General features: G+C 42.3%; 1 protein-coding gene across 1 annotated transcript in view; it reads left to right on the top strand.

Moving 5' to 3' along the window:
* The first annotated feature begins 1614 nt into the window (after window positions 1-1614).
* LOC132583100 (vomeronasal type-2 receptor 26-like) overlaps window positions 1615-20054 on the top strand; it is a 28027-nt gene continuing 9587 nt past the window's right edge. The window contains exons 1-6 of the mRNA XM_060254767.1: window positions 1615-1829; window positions 2863-3154; window positions 10433-10512; window positions 10598-11278; window positions 18446-18737; window positions 19652-20038. Of these exons, the coding sequence (XP_060110750.1) occupies window positions 1615-1829; window positions 2863-3154; window positions 10433-10512; window positions 10598-11278; window positions 18446-18737; window positions 19652-20038 (1947 nt within the window). The remainder of the gene's footprint in view (window positions 1830-2862; window positions 3155-10432; window positions 10513-10597; window positions 11279-18445; window positions 18738-19651; window positions 20039-20054) is intronic.

A 20054-nucleotide genomic window follows, 5' to 3' on the forward strand; every position in this document is an offset into this window, starting at 1 on the left:
ACAATAACACTCTGAACAGAGACATTGAAAGCCATATTGCCCAGAAATGCTACTCACTAAGGATGGGCACGGAACATGAAAATGGTGGTTTGATTCATTTTGTTGTTCATTGGTTTGCCTGAATCTGTGGTTCATTTGATTACTTGTTTTTTGGTTTTCTGAACAAATTCTGGTTTGTTGGTTTAGGAGGGCTAGAAAGCACTGGCATGCCCCAAATGGGCCCGGTATGATGATGTCATCCAGAAGCGATGCTATTGCACCAAGCAGAGTTTCTGGGGCGATGCGCCTGGCATGATAACATCACTTCTGGGTGACGTCATCACACTGGGCACATTGTGGCATGTGAGGAGGATCCCCTGTTGATAACGACACAGACGCCCCCCCCTCCCCCCCAAAAAAGCAGCTTTGTTTTTTGGGTCATGCATTACATGGTTTCAGTCCTGGCCCCAACCTGGTGGAATCAGCTCCTGATTGAGATCCAGGCTTATTAGCCTTCCGTAGGGCCTGTAAAACGGAGCTTTTCTGCCAGGCTTTTATCTGAGACTGCGGGCATCTGTTCTTGATCTGGTTGGCCTCCCAGGCCAGCACTGTCACCTGTGCTAGGAATTGGAATAAAAACTGCCATCCCTATGAGATATCATGATGTAAGATGGCTAGGCTGGGCAATACGTGAATTGTCTGAGTTGTCTGTTTTAAAATGTTTTTATTGTATTTTGTTTTATTATATGTTGTACTCCACCCTGAGCCCTACAGGGAATGGGCGGAATAGAAATGTACTAAAATAAAACAAATAAAAATAAATGCCTGAACTGATTTGGACTGAACGATGGATCAGCTATTTTAGGCACGAATCATGATTCATACTTTGATTTGTGCCGATTCCTACTATTCACCCCTTATGTACAATTATATCTTTGGCTCAAACAAACACATCAGCTTCAGTTCAATTATATTTAATGTAGGGGAGGGACAGTGGCTCAGCGGTAGAACATCTGCTTGGTATGAAGGTCCCAGGTTCAATCCCCGGCATCTCCAACTAAAAAGGGTCCAGGCAAATAGGCATGAAAAACCTCAGCTTGAGACGCTGGAGAGCTGCTGCCAGTCTGAGCAGACAATGCTGACTTTGATGGACAGAGGGTCTGATTCAGTATAAGGCTGCTTCATATGTTAATGTGTCCAAATATGTTCATATTCTAGGGATTGGGGGTGGGGGGTCAATGTGTCTGCCCACAGTGACCTTGGTGAGAGCAGAGAAACATTTTTGCCTCAAAAGTTCTGCAAATCATTGTGCTGAAAGTTTCTCAAAGGTTGTGCAGAAATTATAGTCATTCCTATAATTATCAAAATATGTTATTTGTTCATTCATTTAAAACCCCAATCATTGTCTAGAAAGTATTTGGGAATTGTTTTAAAAGAATCAGAGGCAAGATGTTTGTGCATGGTTAATCAATGTCTCTTGCCTAGCATTCAAATAATGTCTTCATAACATGAGACCATAAGACTCATCCAATACACTTTCAAAGAGTCTAAGTCAACTAATCACTGGGAGACTAGCAATAAGGCTGTTGAGTGAGCTGGAAGAGTCTATGTGCAGAAATCTGCTTTCCCTTTAAGATGGTGAAATCTGTATTGATGCTGGTGCTCTTTCCTCACATGGTGTGCAAAGTGTATACTGTGAAGTGCACCGGGAACAATCCTCTTCATATTCCACACCAGTGGTATCAGCCAGGTGAAATCCTTATTGGTGAGATTGCATCTCATATTGGTTACCTGTCCCACCAAGTTTACTTCATGAAACACACATCTGAGGACTTTATTCACATTTCAGTGTAAGGGATCAAACTCACACTCCAGTTGTATAATGATCTATTTTATTTTAATGATTCCTCACATTTATGCAATAAAATAGCTTATATATTTTTAAAAAGATATAACTGAAAAATACGCCCAATGAATGGATACTAAGAATTGTAGTTACAAAAACAAATTCCTTAAATATCAGTGTACATGGACTCTGCCACTCCATAATAGCTACATGGGATGATGGATCCTAAGCCTTTTACATTCTTATACAGTACATGTTCTTATAGTACATATTCAGATAGTACATATCTGGCAAGTCTTCAATTGGCACACAACCACTGTTGTTAAATTCAGTATGGACAAAGGGATAGCAAGAAAGCAAGGGAAGGTGGGAATAATTCTTGTGTGATAAGGTTAATGCAATCTGGTATAAAAATGTCTGGAGGACATGAGATTCAGTGCTAATTACACTATATGTGACACTCATGGACATACTTCATGCCATAAAACATTGTACTGTAGAGTGAGCTGGAAAAGTCTATGTGGAGAAATCTGCCTTCCCATCAGAACTAGGGGAAGAACTGGGGGAAAAGATTATGTCAGAATCTCTGACTGGTTTTGGGAAAACAGGCAGAAACCTCATCACTTCCTTTAACAATAGCATAACTCATTGTTTCTGAAGGAAATCAGTTGACAATAGTTACTAAAAAGACTTAAACACACACACATAATAGACTGAATTCACCAACATAGGCTGCTGTGATGGCTATAGGTAGAGAATGACTTTAAAGCCTCATGGAATATTTAATTCTATTTGTTAAGAGCAGCCTGCAGTCATTCTATGCCAATAGACACTCTTATGCCAATAAAGGCTAACTTGACTTGATAACATTCTATCACTGAATGTCCATTGCTGGAGGGAGACAAGAGAATGGGAGGTTCCTTCAAAGTTCTGCTTGTGGGTTTCCTGGATGGGTTTGTCTTTCTTATATCAAAAGTTGTAACAAAAGCCAGCACTGTTATATTCTGCTCTGAAAAAAAAAAATCTTTTATTTGCAGTGTGACTACGAAGTTTTACCAGCACATTCTGGCTTTAGTGTTTGCTATTGAAGAGATCAACCAGAATCCAAATATCTTGCTCAATATCACCCTGGGCTTCCACATCTATGACAGCTACATAGATAAAAATTGGACTTATCGGACCATTCTTGACCTACTCTTCCACACTGATGTATTTTTCTCCAACTTCAAATGTGGCATCTCCAAAAATCTGGTAGGCATCATTGGAGGACTTAGTTCTGAAACATCCTCATTCATGGCAGACATCTTATGTCTTTACAAGATTCCACAGGTAGGATCAATATGACTCTGATATGAATCTTCAAAATTAGTTGTAGGAAAAAGTATAAGACAATGTGGGAGAGCATGAGGTTGTCCCATTTGCAGAAAAGAAGATGGGGAATTGAATGTGAAAAGGTGTAGGCATTAAAGACAGGAGTCATTATATGATTGGTCCAGGTTGAATGTTGAAAATATGATGGTGGCTCCTTTATATTTATGAGAGAAAACAAGAGAGAAAGATTCACTATTCAGAAGACAATATCATGTTTTATATTAGTTCCAGGGCACCAGAGTTTGGAACTATGATGTCCCCATACATTCCCTCTTTCAGAGACAAAGTCCATCCCCCCTTTTTATTTCCTTTATTTGACTTTGCTGCCCTAGTTGTCTGTTTCCTTCTTTTTTGAAGAATTCTTGCTGTCCCATCCTGTCACCATATAGTGTTTTGGCTGTTTGTTCAGTTTAGGAACCTGAGGGAAGCAGTGGGAGCCCCTTTTAAGTTATATGACTTAAATGGCACTTGAGAAGTTTTTATATTCCAAATTAACAAAATATTTTATTCAACATAGAGTGGAAAGGTCAGGTGAAATCAGAGGTAAACATTCTGAGGTAACTCAATATAGATAAATCTGAAGTAAAATATGTTCATGCACAGACTTTAGTTCTTACATTTCAGGCTAATGAGAGTTTCTTAAGCTATTCAAAGTTATCAAAACTCATGTTTAAAGGCTTTTGTTCCAGTGTTTTCAGCAAACAATCCAGTATACTTTCTCTGATTCTTTTGGTTTCTAGAAGGCTGGTACACTCTTTCCAGTGCCCAAACCCCTTCTCTTGCTTGATACACCAGTACTAATCTCAATTTTTAACTGGCTGTTAAGGTTTCTATAGGCAGCATCTAACTAAAGCAGACCGGTAATCTTCACTCATTAGAGCTAACCCCTTGTTTGATTGGGTAGAGAATTTCTTCTCTCTCTAGAAGATCTATCCCCTTTCTTGGCCCAAGTGGGAGTCTCCATCTCCACTTGTCCTTTCCAATTTTCCCCAGTTCTCCTGTCTGTGTTAAAACTGCTCTCAATCAGGGCTGAATTCTGAATCGGTCAGTGCTCAACTCTTCTCGAGTAGGGTTGAAATCAGACTCCATTCTCCTCAGCATGCAATTCAGAAGTGATTCTCTACTCAGCTGATGCTAACCAATCAGATCTCTTGGAACACTCTGAATGAACCCTTCACATTCCTTTACCTGTTTACACAGCATTTCTAAGTTTTAAAATTTGCAGTTCATCACAGGAGCATATCCAATCCAGGTTTTATTTATAATTCTGGATAAGATGGCTAGGCAAATTGCTGGGAAGGTAGGTCTTGTCTTCTTTTCTTTGTTCTAAATAAAGATGACCCTCAAGGTATTCCTGGCTGGTTTTAGAATCCAGTACAAGAATAGACAGATATCCAGAAAGAAAATTGCCATACCTTTGTCTACCACAGCTGAATAGCTTGAAGGAAGAATACAAAGCTTCATCCATAGGTTCCCCCCCCCCCCCAACACACAATTTACTCAAGCTGTTTGGATACAACTTTACAGTCTTGAAAATGTTCAGCTTTAAATATTGCTATCTTCAAACAAGATGTAAGTCAAATCCTTTGGTGACTTAGCACCCTTTGGTTAAATGTAAGCTTTTCACCTTGGCAAATAGAAGGGGAAGACATGGAAGTAGTGACAGACTTCACATTTCTAGAATCCAAGATCACTACAGATGGTGACTGTAGTTATGAAATTAAAAGACGTTTGGTCCTTGGGAGGACAGCTATGACAAACCTGGGCAGTATAATAAAAAATAGAGACATCACCCTGCCAACAAAAGTCCGTATAGTCAAAGTGATGGTATTCCAAGTAGTAATGTATGGCTGTGAGAGCTGGACCATAAGGAAGGCCGAGGGCAAAAGAATAGATGCTTTTGAGCTGTAGTGCTGGAGAAGAATCTTGAGAGCCCCTTGGACTCGGAGAGGGGATTAATATCTTCACGATCTTGGATACTTCAACAGTATTTCCCAATGTAGACACATCTATTGAGTGATGAAGGGTCCCAATTATTTTTGTCTTCTTCTTTCAGACATGGATTATTGTATAACTTGCCCAGAAGGTCACTATCCGAACAAGGACCGATATCAATGCATCCCCAAGCTTCCTTTCCTTTGAAGATCCTTTGAGCATTGTTTTAACCTCTATGGCTCTTTTCTTTTCTTTGATCACAGCTGTGGTGCTTTCAATCTTCATCAAGTACAAAGACACTCCTGTAGTCAAAGCCAACAATAGGACCCTCAGCTATATTCTTCTTCTCTCTTTCTTTGCTTCCTCTGCACTTTGCTCTTCATTGGACACCCTAACTGGGCAAGGTCCCACAAGGCCTTACATCTACATTACTGCTTATTCTAATAAACTGATAAATTTTGAGGTGGCCTGTACTAGGCACAGGGGTATAATTCTAGCAGGAGCTCCCTTGTATAATCAGCCACACACCCCTGATGTAGCCAATCATCCAAGAGCTTGCAAAAAAGAGCCTTGTAGAGGGGATGTAGCCTAATATGCAATGGATCTTCTGCTAGAATTCTACCCCTGACTAGGCATATTGATCTATGACATTAATGTGATTAATGTACCATACATATAATTAGTGAAGACAACATATTATGAGTGAAGATGCACCCATTCTAGCCTTCTTTTCTAAAAGGTGTCCTTTTGTTTTCGAAAGATTTCTTACGGATCATTTGAATCAGCACCAATAGATCAAACAAATTTCCCTCCTTTTTACCATATGGTAGCCAATGAGGCCCTTCAGTACATAGGAATTGTCCAGCTACTTCTGCATTTCAGGTGGAAATGGGTTGGGCTTTTCATAAAGGATGATGAAAGTGGAGAACTTTTCTTGCAGACATTGGAGTCGAAGCTTTCAAAGAATGGAATCTGTACAGCTTTCATAATAAGGAATCAAGTAAATGTGCATTTTGGTACTATGTTACACGTGCTCCAAGAATCTTACAGTAATAGTTCAGATTTAGTAGAAAGTACAGCCAAGGTAGTTGTTGTCTATGGAGAGACAGCCACCATTATGTGGCTGGCATGGATTATATGGATGCCCATATTAATGGCACCAGTACCAGAGTCACATTATTTGGAGAGGACCTCTGCAGGAAGGGTATGGATTGTGACTGCCCAGATTGATTTCGCTTTCGATACGTTGCAAAAGACTTTTGATATGCAACAACAACAACAACAACAACAACAACAAAATTTTATTTGTATCCCGCCCTCCCCGCCGGAGCAGGCTCAGGGCGGCTAACAGCATAATTCAGAAATAAATAAAATTACATTTAAACATTATGAACATTTTAATTAAAATTCTGATTAAGTTTTAAAATTAAATTAAATTAAATTAGTAAAAGTGCTAATGCTATGTTTGCTTTTTATGATGGCGGTTTTCCATAGCAGTTTTCTTTTTCATCAGCGAAAGCCAGTCGGAAGAGGAAGGTCTTGCAGGCCCTGCGGAACTGTTCAAGGTCCCGCAGGGCCTGCATTTCCTCTGGAAGTTGGTTCCATAGGCTCGGGGCTATAGAGGAGAAGGCCCGGTTACGGGTACTTTGCAGCTTCACCTCTCTCGGTCTGGGGATAGTCAACAAGTTTTTTCCAGCTGACCTCAGTGCTCTCTGGGGTTCATATGGGGAGAGATGGTCCCTAAGGTAGACAGGTCCTCGACCATATAGGGCTTTAAAGGTAATGACCAGCACTTTATAACGAATCCGGTATATAACTGGCAGCCAGTGCAGTTCGCGCAGTCCAGGCTGTATGTGCTCCCATTTAGGAAGCCCCAACAACAGTCTAGCCGCTGCATTCTGCACCAGCTGCAGCCTCCGGGTTCGGTATAGAGGCAGCCCCATGTAGAGGGCATTACAGTAATCCAGTCTCGAGGTGACCGTTGCATGAAGCAGCGTTGCCAGATCTTGGCGCTCTAGGAAGGGAGCCAACTGCTTTGCCCGCCTTAGAGGGAAAAAGGCTGACTTGGCAGTGGCTGCAATCTGGGCCTCCATTGATAATGAAGGCTCCAGTAAAACTCCCAGGCTCCTAACCCGGTGCACTGCTTTCAGCGAAGACCGGGAGAGGTATTTCCTCCCCCGAGCGACTTCTGTCTTCGCTGGATTCAGTTTCAGCCCGCTCCTCCTCAACCAAGTTGCCATATCCTGCAAGGCCCGGTCTAAATTCTCTGGGACGCAGTCAGGCCGGCCGTCCATTAGCAGATAGAGTTGGGTGTCATCTGCATATTGATGGCACCCAAGTCCATGTCTCCTGGCAATCTGGGCAAGGGGGCGCATATATGTTCCATGCAAATGTTCCATGGTGCTCTTTCCTTCACAATTCAGAAAAATAAGATCCCAGGTTTCCAAATATATCTTCCGAGTATCAATTCTGCCTTGGCAAACAAGAATGGTTTTATCAAAGACTTCTGGGAACAAGTATTCCATTGTGCATTTTTGGATTCCATTGACATAACTGACATTGATGAAATGTGTACTGGAGATGAGAGAGTGGAAAGTGTTCCAGCACCTTTTTTTGAAATGAGTTTGACTGGCCACAGCTACAGTATCTATAATGCTGTCTACGCTCTGGCACATGCATTACATATGAGGGACACATCAAGAACCAGGCACAGAGCAATTCAATATGGGGACAGACTAGGTACTCTGAATTTGGAGACCTGGAAGGTAATTCCGCCCCATTGTCCATGTTTTCTACTGTGACTTTGGTTCAAATCTATTAGTGTGACATTCATCTATCAGCGTGTCATTTACCAGGACTCAGTTACAAAAGCATTGGTACACTTTCATTCTCTCTTGACTAACTCCCTTCCTTGCCAGATATAGATACATCACAATATAACCTGCCCTCCCTGCAACATAGGTTTAGGATGGGTACCCTTTGAGAATGAAACTAATAATAATATAGGTAGATTAGGCATTTTTTCTAAAGTTACGAATAAAGACTTAAAATTAACAATAGGCCCTAGAAGAGCATCATTAGAAGTTTGGAAGAAGAAGAAGAAGATATTGGATTTATATCCCGCCCTCCACTCCGAAGAGTCTCAGAGCGGCTCACAATCTCCTTTACCTTCCCCCCGCCACTACAGACACCCTGTGAGGTGGGTGGGGCTGGAGAGGGCTCTCACAGCAGCTCCCCTTTCAAGGACAACCTCTGCCAGAGCTATGGCTGACCCAAGGCCATGCTAGCAGGTGCAAGTGGAGGAGTGGGGAATCAAACCCGGTTCTCCCAGATAAGAGTCCGCACACTTAACCACTACACCAAAGTGGAAGAAATGGCAACCCTATTGGGGTTATTTACTTAAAAAAACCAGTGTTGTTTACTTAAAATAAACACATATTAAAGGTACACTTAACTATTTAAACAAAAATTTATATTCTTCTTCTTTTTAAAACTTAATTATTATCAAAAATTGTCCAATGTCCTTTTATTTTCAACTCTTTTTCTACATATCTTCTAAACTTTTTCCACTCCGTCTTAAAAACTTCTAAATCATAGTCTCTTAATATTCTTATTAATTTGTCCATTTAACTCCATGTCATAACATTTATAATCCAATCCCATTTCTCTGGTAATTTTTCTTGCTTCCACAACTGTGCATATAATGTCCTAGCAGCTGAAAGCAAGTATCAGATTAAAGTTCTATCTTCTTTTGGAAATTTTTCCATTTGTAATCCCAATAAGAAAGTTTCTGCAACTTTCATTACTTCATATCCCAATATCCTAGAAACTTCTTGTTGAATCATTTGCCAATACAGTTTTGCTCTTTCTCAAGTCCACCACATATGGTAGAAAGAACCTTCATGCTTTTTACATTTCCAACATCTGTCTGGCATCTTGTTATTCATCTTTGTTAATTTTTTAGGAGTCATATACCATCTATACATCATCTTAAAAGAGTTTTCTTTAATACTTTGACATGTTGAAAGTTTCATAGAGTTCTTCCACAGATATTCCCAAGTTTCCATCTGTATTTCTTTATTTACATTAATTGCCCATTTGATCATTTGAGATTTCACTACCTCGTCTTCTGTAGACCATTGTAGAAGTAATTTATATATTTTTGAAATTAATTTATCATTGTCTCCAAGCAGAACTTTTTCCATTTCTGTTTGCTCTTTCCTTATTCCTTCAGTTTTAATATCATTCTCCACCAAGCTCTTTATTTGTTGCATTTGGAACCAATCACATTTATGATTCAACTTTTCAGCAGTTTTCAGTTCAATTTTGCCACTTTGTATTTTTAATAATTGATTGTATGACAACCACTTTTCTTCACGTATCTCAGCCGTTATTTTTATTACTTCAGCTGGCACTATCCATAACGGTCCTCTCTCATCTCTTTATTTCTTATATTTCATCCATGTATTTAGTAAATTACTTCGTATATAATGGTGAGAGAAAAGACCATCCTTCTTCTTTTTTCCATAATACAAATACGCGTGCCAGCCAAATTTATTTCCGTGACCTTCCAGCACTAAAAGTTTTTTTATTTAACAATGTTATCCAGTCTTTCATCCACACTAAACAAACTGCTTCATGATATAATTTTAAATCTAGTAGTTGAAATCCGCCTCTCTCTTTTGCATCAGTCAACATTTTCATTTTAATCCTTGGTTTCTTCCCAGCCCACACAAATTCTGAGATTTTCCTTAGCCATTTATCAAATTGTTTGCCTTCCTTCACAATAGGAATAGTTTGAAACAAATACATTATTCTTGGTAAGATATTCATTTTAATTGCAGCTATTCTGCCCAGCTAATCAACAACCTCGGCTGCTTTGCTGGGAGTTTACCTCCCAAGGAGCGTGCGCCAGAAAAGCATGCAGATACAAACACGAATGTCGACTGTGTGGGGGCCCCCACGCTTTCACGGCATGCAACAGGTCAAAGCCAAAAGGTGGCTTCAAGCGGCTTGGGGGTCCTAATCAACAAGTTGGAAAAGGGTCCCAGCCCCATCAAAATGATGGTTCTTAGGGAGTTATTAGGGGATTATCCGTGCTGTGAAGATAGGCGTTTTTTGTTAGAAGGATTTGCCGTGGGGTTTAGGATCCCTTATCAGGGTCCTCGGATCCTGTTTTCATGTTCCAATTTAAGGTCAGTAAAAGGGTTGGAGCATGTGGTAAGGGAGAAAATAAGAAGGGAATGTGCGGAAGGGCGAGTTTTGGGTCCCTTTGTGATGCCTCCGGTGCCTAATCTACAGGTCTCCCCTTTAGGGGTGGTACCTAAAAAGGCGGCTGGTGAGTACCGGCTGATTCACCACCTATCATACCCGAAGGGCCGGTCTGTTAATGACGCCATTCCTGTTGAGTTATGTTCTGTTAAGTATACCTCCTTTGATCGTGGTGCGAATTGTGCATCGCTGCAGGGTGGGCGCGGAGCTCGCAAAATGCGACATCAAGTCGGCTTTTTGCTTACTTCCCGTGCACCCAGATGATTTTGAATTGTTGGGGTTTTGTTTTGAATGGGGGTTTTACCTGGACTGCGCACTGCCCATGGGGTGTTCGGTGTCGTGTGCTGCTTTTGAACGTTTTAGTACGTTTTTGGAGTGGGCGTTGCAGTTTAGGATGGGGGTGCGCAACACAGCGCATTACCTGGACAATTTTCTTTTTGTAGGCCCAATGGGCTCAGAACAATGCGCCCATTTGCTCAGGTCTTTAGAGCGGCTGGCCGTTGAGCTGGGCGTACCGTTGGCAGGTGAAAAGACGGAGGGCCCTACAACTGTTTTGACATTTTTGGGGATAGAGCTTGATACCGTTAGACAGTTTTCATGGCTGCCGCTCGTCAAGTTAAAGACGCTACGGGAGAGGGTAGCTGCGGTTAAAGAAAAGTGGAAAGTCACGTTGCTGGAGCTGCAGCAGCTGGTCGGCCATCTGAATTTTGCATGTAAAGTGGTGGCCCCAGGCAGGGCGTTTTTGCAGCAATTTTGTGAAGGCATGACGTCTTTGCATGCGCCCCATCACTTTACTCGGGTCACTAGTGACATGTGCAGCGACCTCAAGGTCTGGGAGACCTTTTTGAGGGATTTTAACGGCACGTTCTTCTGGCGGTGGGTGATGCAGCTGGAGGCTGAATTACAGATTGTTTTGGTGTGTATTTTCGGGGACAGTGGTGCGCTGAGCCGTGGCCGGTGGAGTGGCTGTCTTCTGATTTAATTTGTAATTTGACGTTTCTGGAGTTTTTTCCTATTGTAGTTGCAGTTTTTATTTGGGGACATGCCCTGGCTAACCACACGGTGCACTTTTGGTGCGATAACATGGTGGTTGTTCATGTTGTCAATAATTTGACCTCCAGGTCTCCGCCAGTGATGAGGTTGCTAAGGGCATTCACTTTACATTGCCTTGAGTTGAATGTTCTGTTTTTAGCCCGGTATGTACCAGCAGCAGTAATGGCGTGGCAGACGCTCTGTCTTGCCAACAGATGGTGCGTTTCTGGAACTAGCCCCAGAGGCTGACCCTCTTCGGCATCATAAATAGATCCCTCTTAGAGGGGCATTGTCCAACATCTCTGAAAGAGGCTTTGGTCTGCCCTCTCTTGAAAAAATGTACAGCAGACCCGGCCGAATTGGCAAATTACCATCCGGTGTCCAATTTACCGTTTTTAGGTAAAATTATTGAGAGGGCAGTGGCGTTGCAACTACAGAGGTTTCTGGATGACGCTTCCGTCCTGCATCCTTGCCAGTCTGGTTTCCGGCCGGGCCATGGGACAGAGACGGTGTTGGTCGCCTTGGTAGATGACCTCCAGCGGCAACTAGATCGAGGCGGCGTTGCGGTGCTGATGCTGTTAGACCTGTCGGCAGCATTTGATACAGTTGACCATCAGCTACTGACGCGCCACCTCGCCGACATTGGGGTTAGGGGGTCGGCCTTACAATGGCTTTCCTCCTTCCTCCTAGGTCGGGGACAAAGTGTGGCTATTGGGGGTGAGCGGTCCCAGAGGCGTACACTAGATTGTGGAGTGCCTCAGGGAGCAGTTCTCTCCCTGATGTTGTTTAACATCTATATGCATCCCTTTGCCCAGATTGCCCGGAGGTTTGGGCTGGGTTGCCATCAATATGCAGATGACACCCAGCTTTATCTACTAATGGACGGACGGCCCGACTCCATCCCAGGGAATCTGGATCAGGCTTTACAGGCTGTTGCGACGTGGCTTAGGCTGAGTGGGCTGAAGCTGAACCCGACGAAGACAGAGGTCCTTTGTGTGGGTCGCGGCGCCCTGGGAAGGGGAATAGCTCTCCCAGCCTTCGACGGCGTGCCAGGTAAAGAGCTTGGGTGTTTTACTGGAGCCTTCACTATCAATGGAGGCCCAGATAGCAGCCACTGCCAAGTTAGCATTCTTCCATCTGAGGCGGTCAAGGCAGTTGGCCCCTTTCCTAGAGCGTCGGGACCTCACAACAGTGATCCATGCAATGGTCACCTCAAGATTAGACTACTGTAATGCCCTCTACTTGGGGCTACCTTTGTGCCGGACCAGGAGGCTGCAGCTAGTGCAGAACACGACAGCCAGGCTGTTGTTAGGACTCCCGAAATGGGAGCATATACAGCCGGGGCTACGCGGACTGCACTGGCTGCCAGTTACATACCGGGTCCAGTACAAAGTGTTGGTCATTACCTTTAAAGCCTTATATGGCCGAGGACTGGCCTACCTGAGGGACCGTCTTTCCCCATATGAACCCCAGAGAGCACTGAGGTCAGCCGGGAAAAATAAAATGACTATCCCTGGGCCGAAAGAGATTAAACTTCAGAACACCCGAGCATGGGCCTTTTCAGTTGTGGCCCCTGCCCTATGGAATCAGCTCCCTGAGGAGGTGCGGGCCCTGCGGAGCCTTGATCAGTTCCGCAGGGCCTGCAAGACTACCCTCTTCAAGCTAGCTTATACGGACTGCTGAATAAGGTTGTTAATAAAGGGATCCGCCAATACGGTCATGTCTAAGGACCTGTGTCATTATGTAAATTATGTAAACTGACTGAAATTAGCGTCAAAAATGCCATCGCCACTGTCAGACTAAGTTATAAATTTTAATTATATACTGGCTGGTTTTTAAATAATGTTAATTTTAAAGTTTTTATATTCACTATATTGTATGTTTATGAAATGCTGTTAGCCGCCCTGAGCATGCCTAGGCGGGGAGGGCGGGATATAAATAAAATTTTAATAAAATATTATTATTATTATTATTATTATTACTGTACGCATACTGGTAGAGCTGTGGCGAATTGGAGGGACGAAGTGAGCCGTGCGATTCAACTCGCTATTGCACCTAGCACAAAAAGGTCGTATGACTGGGTGGCGAGTCAGTTTTCTTTTTTTGTGGGGATGTTGGACTTGCAGCGGTTTGGCCAGTTCCAGTCGAACATCTGCTGCACTGATGGTCTTTTTCAAGGCGTTATGGGTGTCAGAATTGGTAGCATCTTCCTGTAATGATGCCTCAGGTAGGGCCCTGCAGGTCGGTGATATTAAGTTTGTAAAAGGGCAGGCTGTCATCCGTGTCCGTCGGTCCAAGACTGACGAGGGACAGAAGGGTTGTATAATCACTTTGGGCCCTTGTTCCGATAAGAAGCTTTGTTGGGTGCGCGCTCTTGCACAATATTTGGAGATGCGGGAGCCAGCGCCAGGTCTCTTGTTTTGCCACAAGGACTCGTCCCCACTGTCTAAATTTCAATTTTAGACAGTTACCAGTCGGGCTTTGGAAGGATTGGGTCTGGGGGGGGGGGGTGAAGTTTGGTACTCATTCTTTTCGTATAGGCACTGCATCCACAGCCGCAGCAATGGGCTATGAGGGTGAGATTATTTGCCGGGTGGGCCATTGGAGTTCTGGAGCTTTATGTGTTGCTATGGAATCGGGTTTGGGAATTTATGTGCCCCACCCATCCATTAGAGCTAGCCAGGCGGATTTGTATCAGCCTGATGGGGTGCATCTTTTGATAAAGGGCAAAGAGGCCTCTTTGGCCGAGTTACGGCAGGGGCTTGAACATGTTCTTGTTTAGGTGGGGACAGTGGCCTAAACTGAGGCTTGGCCCTGTCTGTGGCAGTTTTCTTTTGGGAACATGTTCGTTTGGGGTATTGGTGAGCTCCCATGGCAATGCACTGTTTGGGTGTAGGGCGTCCCTGGAGTGACCTAAGCTGTACAGCACAAGGCTGGCTCCAGAGAGCCTCAGGATCCCATCACTTCGAGTTGTCCACAACCCAGGCTGGACGGCTGGGGTGAGGGTGGAGCTTTGTGAACGGGATCTTGGGCCTGGCCAGCCGGGTCAGAGCCGTCGAGTCAGCTCACACCTGGGGCAAGGGGTTTGCCCAGTTTTCGGGTCAAGGAGGTGGTTGGGTTATGACCCCTGGCTTGTCCTGGCCCCTATATATATATATATATATATATATATATATATATATATATATATATATATATTTCCCACTGCCATTAAGTTTAAATAAAGTGCCCCTTAATTCCACATGGTTGTCTGTCTCATTATTCCGAATGGGGGGGCAATTCGACCCCACCCAGCCAGGCAGCCGACTGGCCGTCGTAGGCTGGGGGCTGTCCATTGCCTCCCCTGCTGGAGGAGAGACAATGGTATGCTCTGGACTGTTGGGGGGCGTGGGCCTTATTAGGCTGGCCCAGCCCCCTGTGGCGCAGTTCACTTCAGGAGCTCGTCGGCCCTCCTGCCCGCCCGTCATTCAGTGCAGGCATAGTCTGGTTGCCTAATTATGGGACCAGGTAGGAATTTTTCACTTCTGAGCGTATTGGCTCAGTTCGGGAGTGTTTTCACCTGCCTTGCAGTGTAGACGGTGCGCTGGCAATTGGCTTGGGCGGTGCTGTTAGTAGATTGGTCACTGGCGGTTTTCTTTTGGGAACATGTTTGTTTGGGGTATTGGTGAGCTCCCATGGCAACGCACCGTTTGGGTGTAGGGCGTCCCTGGAGTGACCTAAGTTGTATGGCACAAGGTTGGCTCCAGGGAGCCTCAGGATCCCATCACTTCGGGTTGTCCACAACCCAGGCTGGACGGCTGGGGTGAGGGTGAAGCTTTGTGAATGGGATCTTGTGCCTGGCCGGCCAGGTCGGAGCCATTGAGTTGGCTCACACCTGGGGCAAGGGGCTCGCCCAGTTTTTGGGTCAAGGAGGTGGTTGGATTATGACCCCTGGCTTGTCTTGGTTTATATATATATATATATATATATATATATATATATATATATATATATATATATATATATATATATATATTTCCCACTGCCGTTAAGTTTAAATAAAGTGGCCCTTTATTCCACATGGTTGTCTGTCTTGTTATTTCGAATGGGGGGGGGCAATAAGTACCCCTGTAATTATCATAATCACTGTCATTTATATTATCATAATCACTGTCATTTATATTCTCAGTTCAAATTCCAATGGCCTTCCAGAAGAAAAATAACCCTCTGTTCCATTTACTGATCAGTTCAGGCAATACACATAAACAGTTTTCCAGTTTCTGCTAATTGTCTCTTGACTGGCATGCAATTTTACTTCTGGAACCCTGCTGGGATTACTGATGGTGATGATGGTAGCTGAACCTTTTAATATAGCTACTTGGTCGAGTAAACTGCAATCCTGGATACTTTGCTGTAGGCTTTCAAATGTTAGCAGTGATGCTAAAAATTTCTTCAGGAGAGTCTACAACAAGAAGACTTGTTGTAATGCTGCTGTTGATACTGTTCCTGCTCCCTCAACTGGTGTGTGAAGTACGTGCATTGCGGTGTACTCAGACAGAACCTCTTCAGATACAACACGAGTGGTACCAGCCCAGTGAGATTATCATTGGTGGGATTGTATCTCTTATTTTTCATAGTATCCCGCAGATTCTCTTTGTGAAACACCCTTCTGAGGCATCTTCTAACCTTCCCTTGTAAGAAATCAATTGTGCCCCTATTGAAATGATATTTGAATTTACTACTTCTGTATATATTTATTCTGCCATATTTAGAGACAGAGAAGAGTAATATGTATGCATGTTGTTCTGCAAGTAGATAGATATAAATAGTTATGAATGAACAAATGATTGAATGGAATGTATACATTTTTCATTATTGAATAAGAGCTATATCGTTACATTGGCATACCTATCCCACAAACAGCATGAGGCAAAATTAATAGTACAAAAAATATTTCTTATGAATAGCTAGTAGATATCAAATATGTTTTCTTGGGGTCGCAAAGAGTCAGACTCGACTGTGCGAATGAACAACAAATCAAATATGTGTTGAGAATGGAAGAGGCATGGAGATCTAGTATTTTGGTTTCCTTAACCAGTCAAGCACTGGGATTTTAGATTTTTTATAGCATCTGGTATTTCACAGGGATGGGGTGCAGATGAGTAAACCTCATTTTTACATTTCTGCAATATGACTTCTCATTAGATTTTTCATGGTAGCTACAATTACATTGGGGTCAGGGGTAAATAATCCTCATGTCATCATCTCCCCTGAGGAGCTCTAATTAGAATGGGTGAGATTATCTCAGCTTTTTAAAAATCAGCTTATTTACTTTAATACAAAAATCCACACAACCATTTTAGCCAAAAAATAAAGAGTCAAGATACACTGACCTCATGAGAAAAGTGTTCAGATGTTGTATACTATGAATGAGAAGGTTGAAGCAGATACTGTATGAACTTAGTTTCAGAAAAAAGCTACTAATCAGATGCAGATACATAGATAACTAGCCCAGCTACCTATGTTGGCCCTTTTTGCTATAATGTTATGAAATTCATTACAAAAGAAGAAAAAGAAAACTGGCATCAATCACAAATATCTAAAGCTGGTCTGCCACCATCCATTTAGCTTTTCGCCAAGAAAGGGAGAGTATACCATTGAACCCAAATAGGCCAGAAGCCCTTTTTGAAACAAGGATTTTTTCAAAAGAAATCAAGTATCCACCTCATTTAGAAATATTTGGAAAGTTCCCTCCGTGCTAGCTCCATGCTAGAATGGGACAATTTTATCCCAACAGGACTATGACAGGGATAGAGAAGGGCAGGGATTTCATCTGGAAATTATGACCTTCAGAACCCCAAGACATTTGGGTGACATTTTTAGGGTGTCTAACCCAATGTTTTCATAGTAAAATAACAGCATGACGTTACTAATACATCTATATGCAAATTGCTTTATAGAATAATGAGGAGTAAGCATTGCCAAAACCCAGTAGATATCAACTGTTCTTATTGTGGTAACCTAAGGACGTTTTGAATGCTTCATTTTATTTGTCTGACCCATCTATGTATTGCAATTTATTTGTACTTCTAATGTCATGGGATAGTTGCTCACAGTCTTTATTGGTTACAAGATACATGGGGCACAGAATAGTTGTGCTCTGTACTCTCTCTCAGTCTGGCAATCATGAGTCACTAATTTCTATTTCTATTTGGATATTGGCAAAGATCTAGCAAGAATGGAAAAACAAAGGATTTAAACTATACCTTTAAATATAAGATGAGGATGCAAAATATCTGGATTATGGATGGTACAAGAACTATATATCACAATATAAATCAACACATGTGGCATTTATGATTTTAAATGCTGTTCCATGAACAGTTAAGGTTATGCTCCATTCTACTTCTTAGAGAGTTCATTTAAAAATTGTACAGTTTATTTTATTATGCACCTCTGAGTTGCATTTCCCATTATTATTTGTTTAACTTTTTTTCTTCCATAATAACCAATACAGTTGCACGAGTTTATACGGCATATCGTGTGTTGATTTTTCAAAGTATAGCAAAACTGCTTTGAGTTGCAGCATCCTCTCCACAAAGAACAGTAAAATGTTTCAGTCCCCTTAGTCCACAACAATGGACCCTAAGAGGAGAAATGAAAAAGCTGTAGAGCACACAAATATTGTCTTCATATTTATGAACTCCTTGGCAATATGTTTAGCATAGACAACAGATTCTCCAGCAAAGGATGTAGTGGGGGATAATGAACTGAATTGATGAGATGCCTTGCTTTACTTATTTTAATTGTGAATATTTATATCCTGCATATGTATTTACGATAAATGAATTAAGATAAATACTCAAGATATATTAGTTTACAAGGGGCATCAGTCTGTAGCATATACAGTCCTTTGGGGTGCTGGCTGATCCAGCTAGGCTCTTCACACATTTTTATAAACTGTATTATAATATTCTGGTCTCAGGTAGGGTTGAATTCTCTAATGAAACCAAGAGGTCATTTTATTTGCAGTTTGGTCCCCAAGTTCTATCAGCATGTTCTGGCCTTGGTTTTTGCCATCAAGGAGACCAATGAGGATCCCTCAATCTTACCCAACGTCTCCCTTGGATTCCACATTTATGACAATTACAATAATGCATGGATGACCTACCGCACCACTATGGACCTTCTCTTCAAATCACACACTTTCATCCCCAACTATGAGTGTGGCAATCGGAAAGGTCTCATAGGAATCGTTGGTGGACTTGGTTTGGATACCTCCTCGTATGTGGCAGACCTTTCCAGCCTTTACAAGATTCCACAGGTAGGATGAATGAATAGGGACTATTCCCCAATTTTGCATGTGTCTGTTTATTAATCTGAAATTACCATTGATCGTAGGAAGAATCCTGTTTTCTATGTAATGGCACAAGTGTGGGCAAATGCCCACAGAAATATTCATCTGGCTCATTGGTCAATACTTCCCCCACCATAGCTGGCAGAGCTTTATAGTAAAGCATTATTCCTTGTTTCTTGCCTTAGCAGCTGGTTGGTTTCAGTTCAGAGACTATACTAAGCAAATTACTAGAAGTCAAGAGGAAAGCATAAATTGGTGTGTCATGAAGGGATCAATGCTGCTGATGAAACTTTTTATGAATCCTAACATTCTGCTACAACTGCATCAATTTCTTCATGCTCTGCACAAATGTGCAATGTTTTTTGCCACCTTCTGACCTCAAAGTCTGAACCCTTAGTTTCCCAGGAACCAGATCAGTAGTGGCACTTTTGCAATGGTTTCTGCCAAAAATTGTCATCATGATTGATAATACAAGGCAACTGTGTGTGTGGGCTTTACAATATTTCAATATATGGCCAATCTACTTTATTGCTTATTTTAATAAACTGATAATTTTTGAGGTGGCCTGTACTAGGCACAGGGGTATAATTCTAACAGGAGATACCTTGCATAATAAGCCACACACCACTGATGTAGCCAATCCTCCAAGAGCTTACAAAAAAGAGCCTTGTAAGGTTACAGAGGACTGGCTACAGCAGGGGATGTAGCCTATTATGCAATGGATCTTCTGCTAGAATTCTACCCCTGACTAGGCATATTGCTTCATGACATTAATGTGATTAATGTACCATACATATAGTTAGTGAAGACAAACATGTTATGAGTGAAGATGCACCCATTCTAGCCTTCTTTTCTAAAAGGTGTCCTTTTGTTTTCGAAAGATTTCTTACGGATCATTTGAATCAGCACCAAAGGATCAAACAAATTTCCCTCTTTTTTACCGTATGGTAGCCAATGAGGCCCTTCAGTACATAGGAATTGTCCAGCTACTTCTGCATTTCAGGTGGAAATGGGTTGGGCTTTTCATAAAGGATGATGAAAGTGGAGAACATTTCTTGCAGACATTGGAGCCGAAGCTTTCCAAGAATGGAATCTGTACAGCTTTCATAATAAGGAATCAAGTAAATGTGCATTTTGATACTATGTTACACGTGCTCCAAGAATCTTACAGTAATAGTTCAGATTTAGTAGAAAGCACAGCCAAGGTAGTTGTTGTCTATGGAGAGACAGCCACCATTATTCGGCTGGCATGGATTATATGGATGCCCGTATTAATGGCACCAA

The sequence above is a fragment of the Heteronotia binoei genome, chromosome 15 (assembly GCF_032191835.1).
Source record: "Heteronotia binoei isolate CCM8104 ecotype False Entrance Well chromosome 15, APGP_CSIRO_Hbin_v1, whole genome shotgun sequence".
Taxonomy (NCBI): domain Eukaryota; kingdom Metazoa; phylum Chordata; class Lepidosauria; order Squamata; family Gekkonidae; genus Heteronotia; species Heteronotia binoei.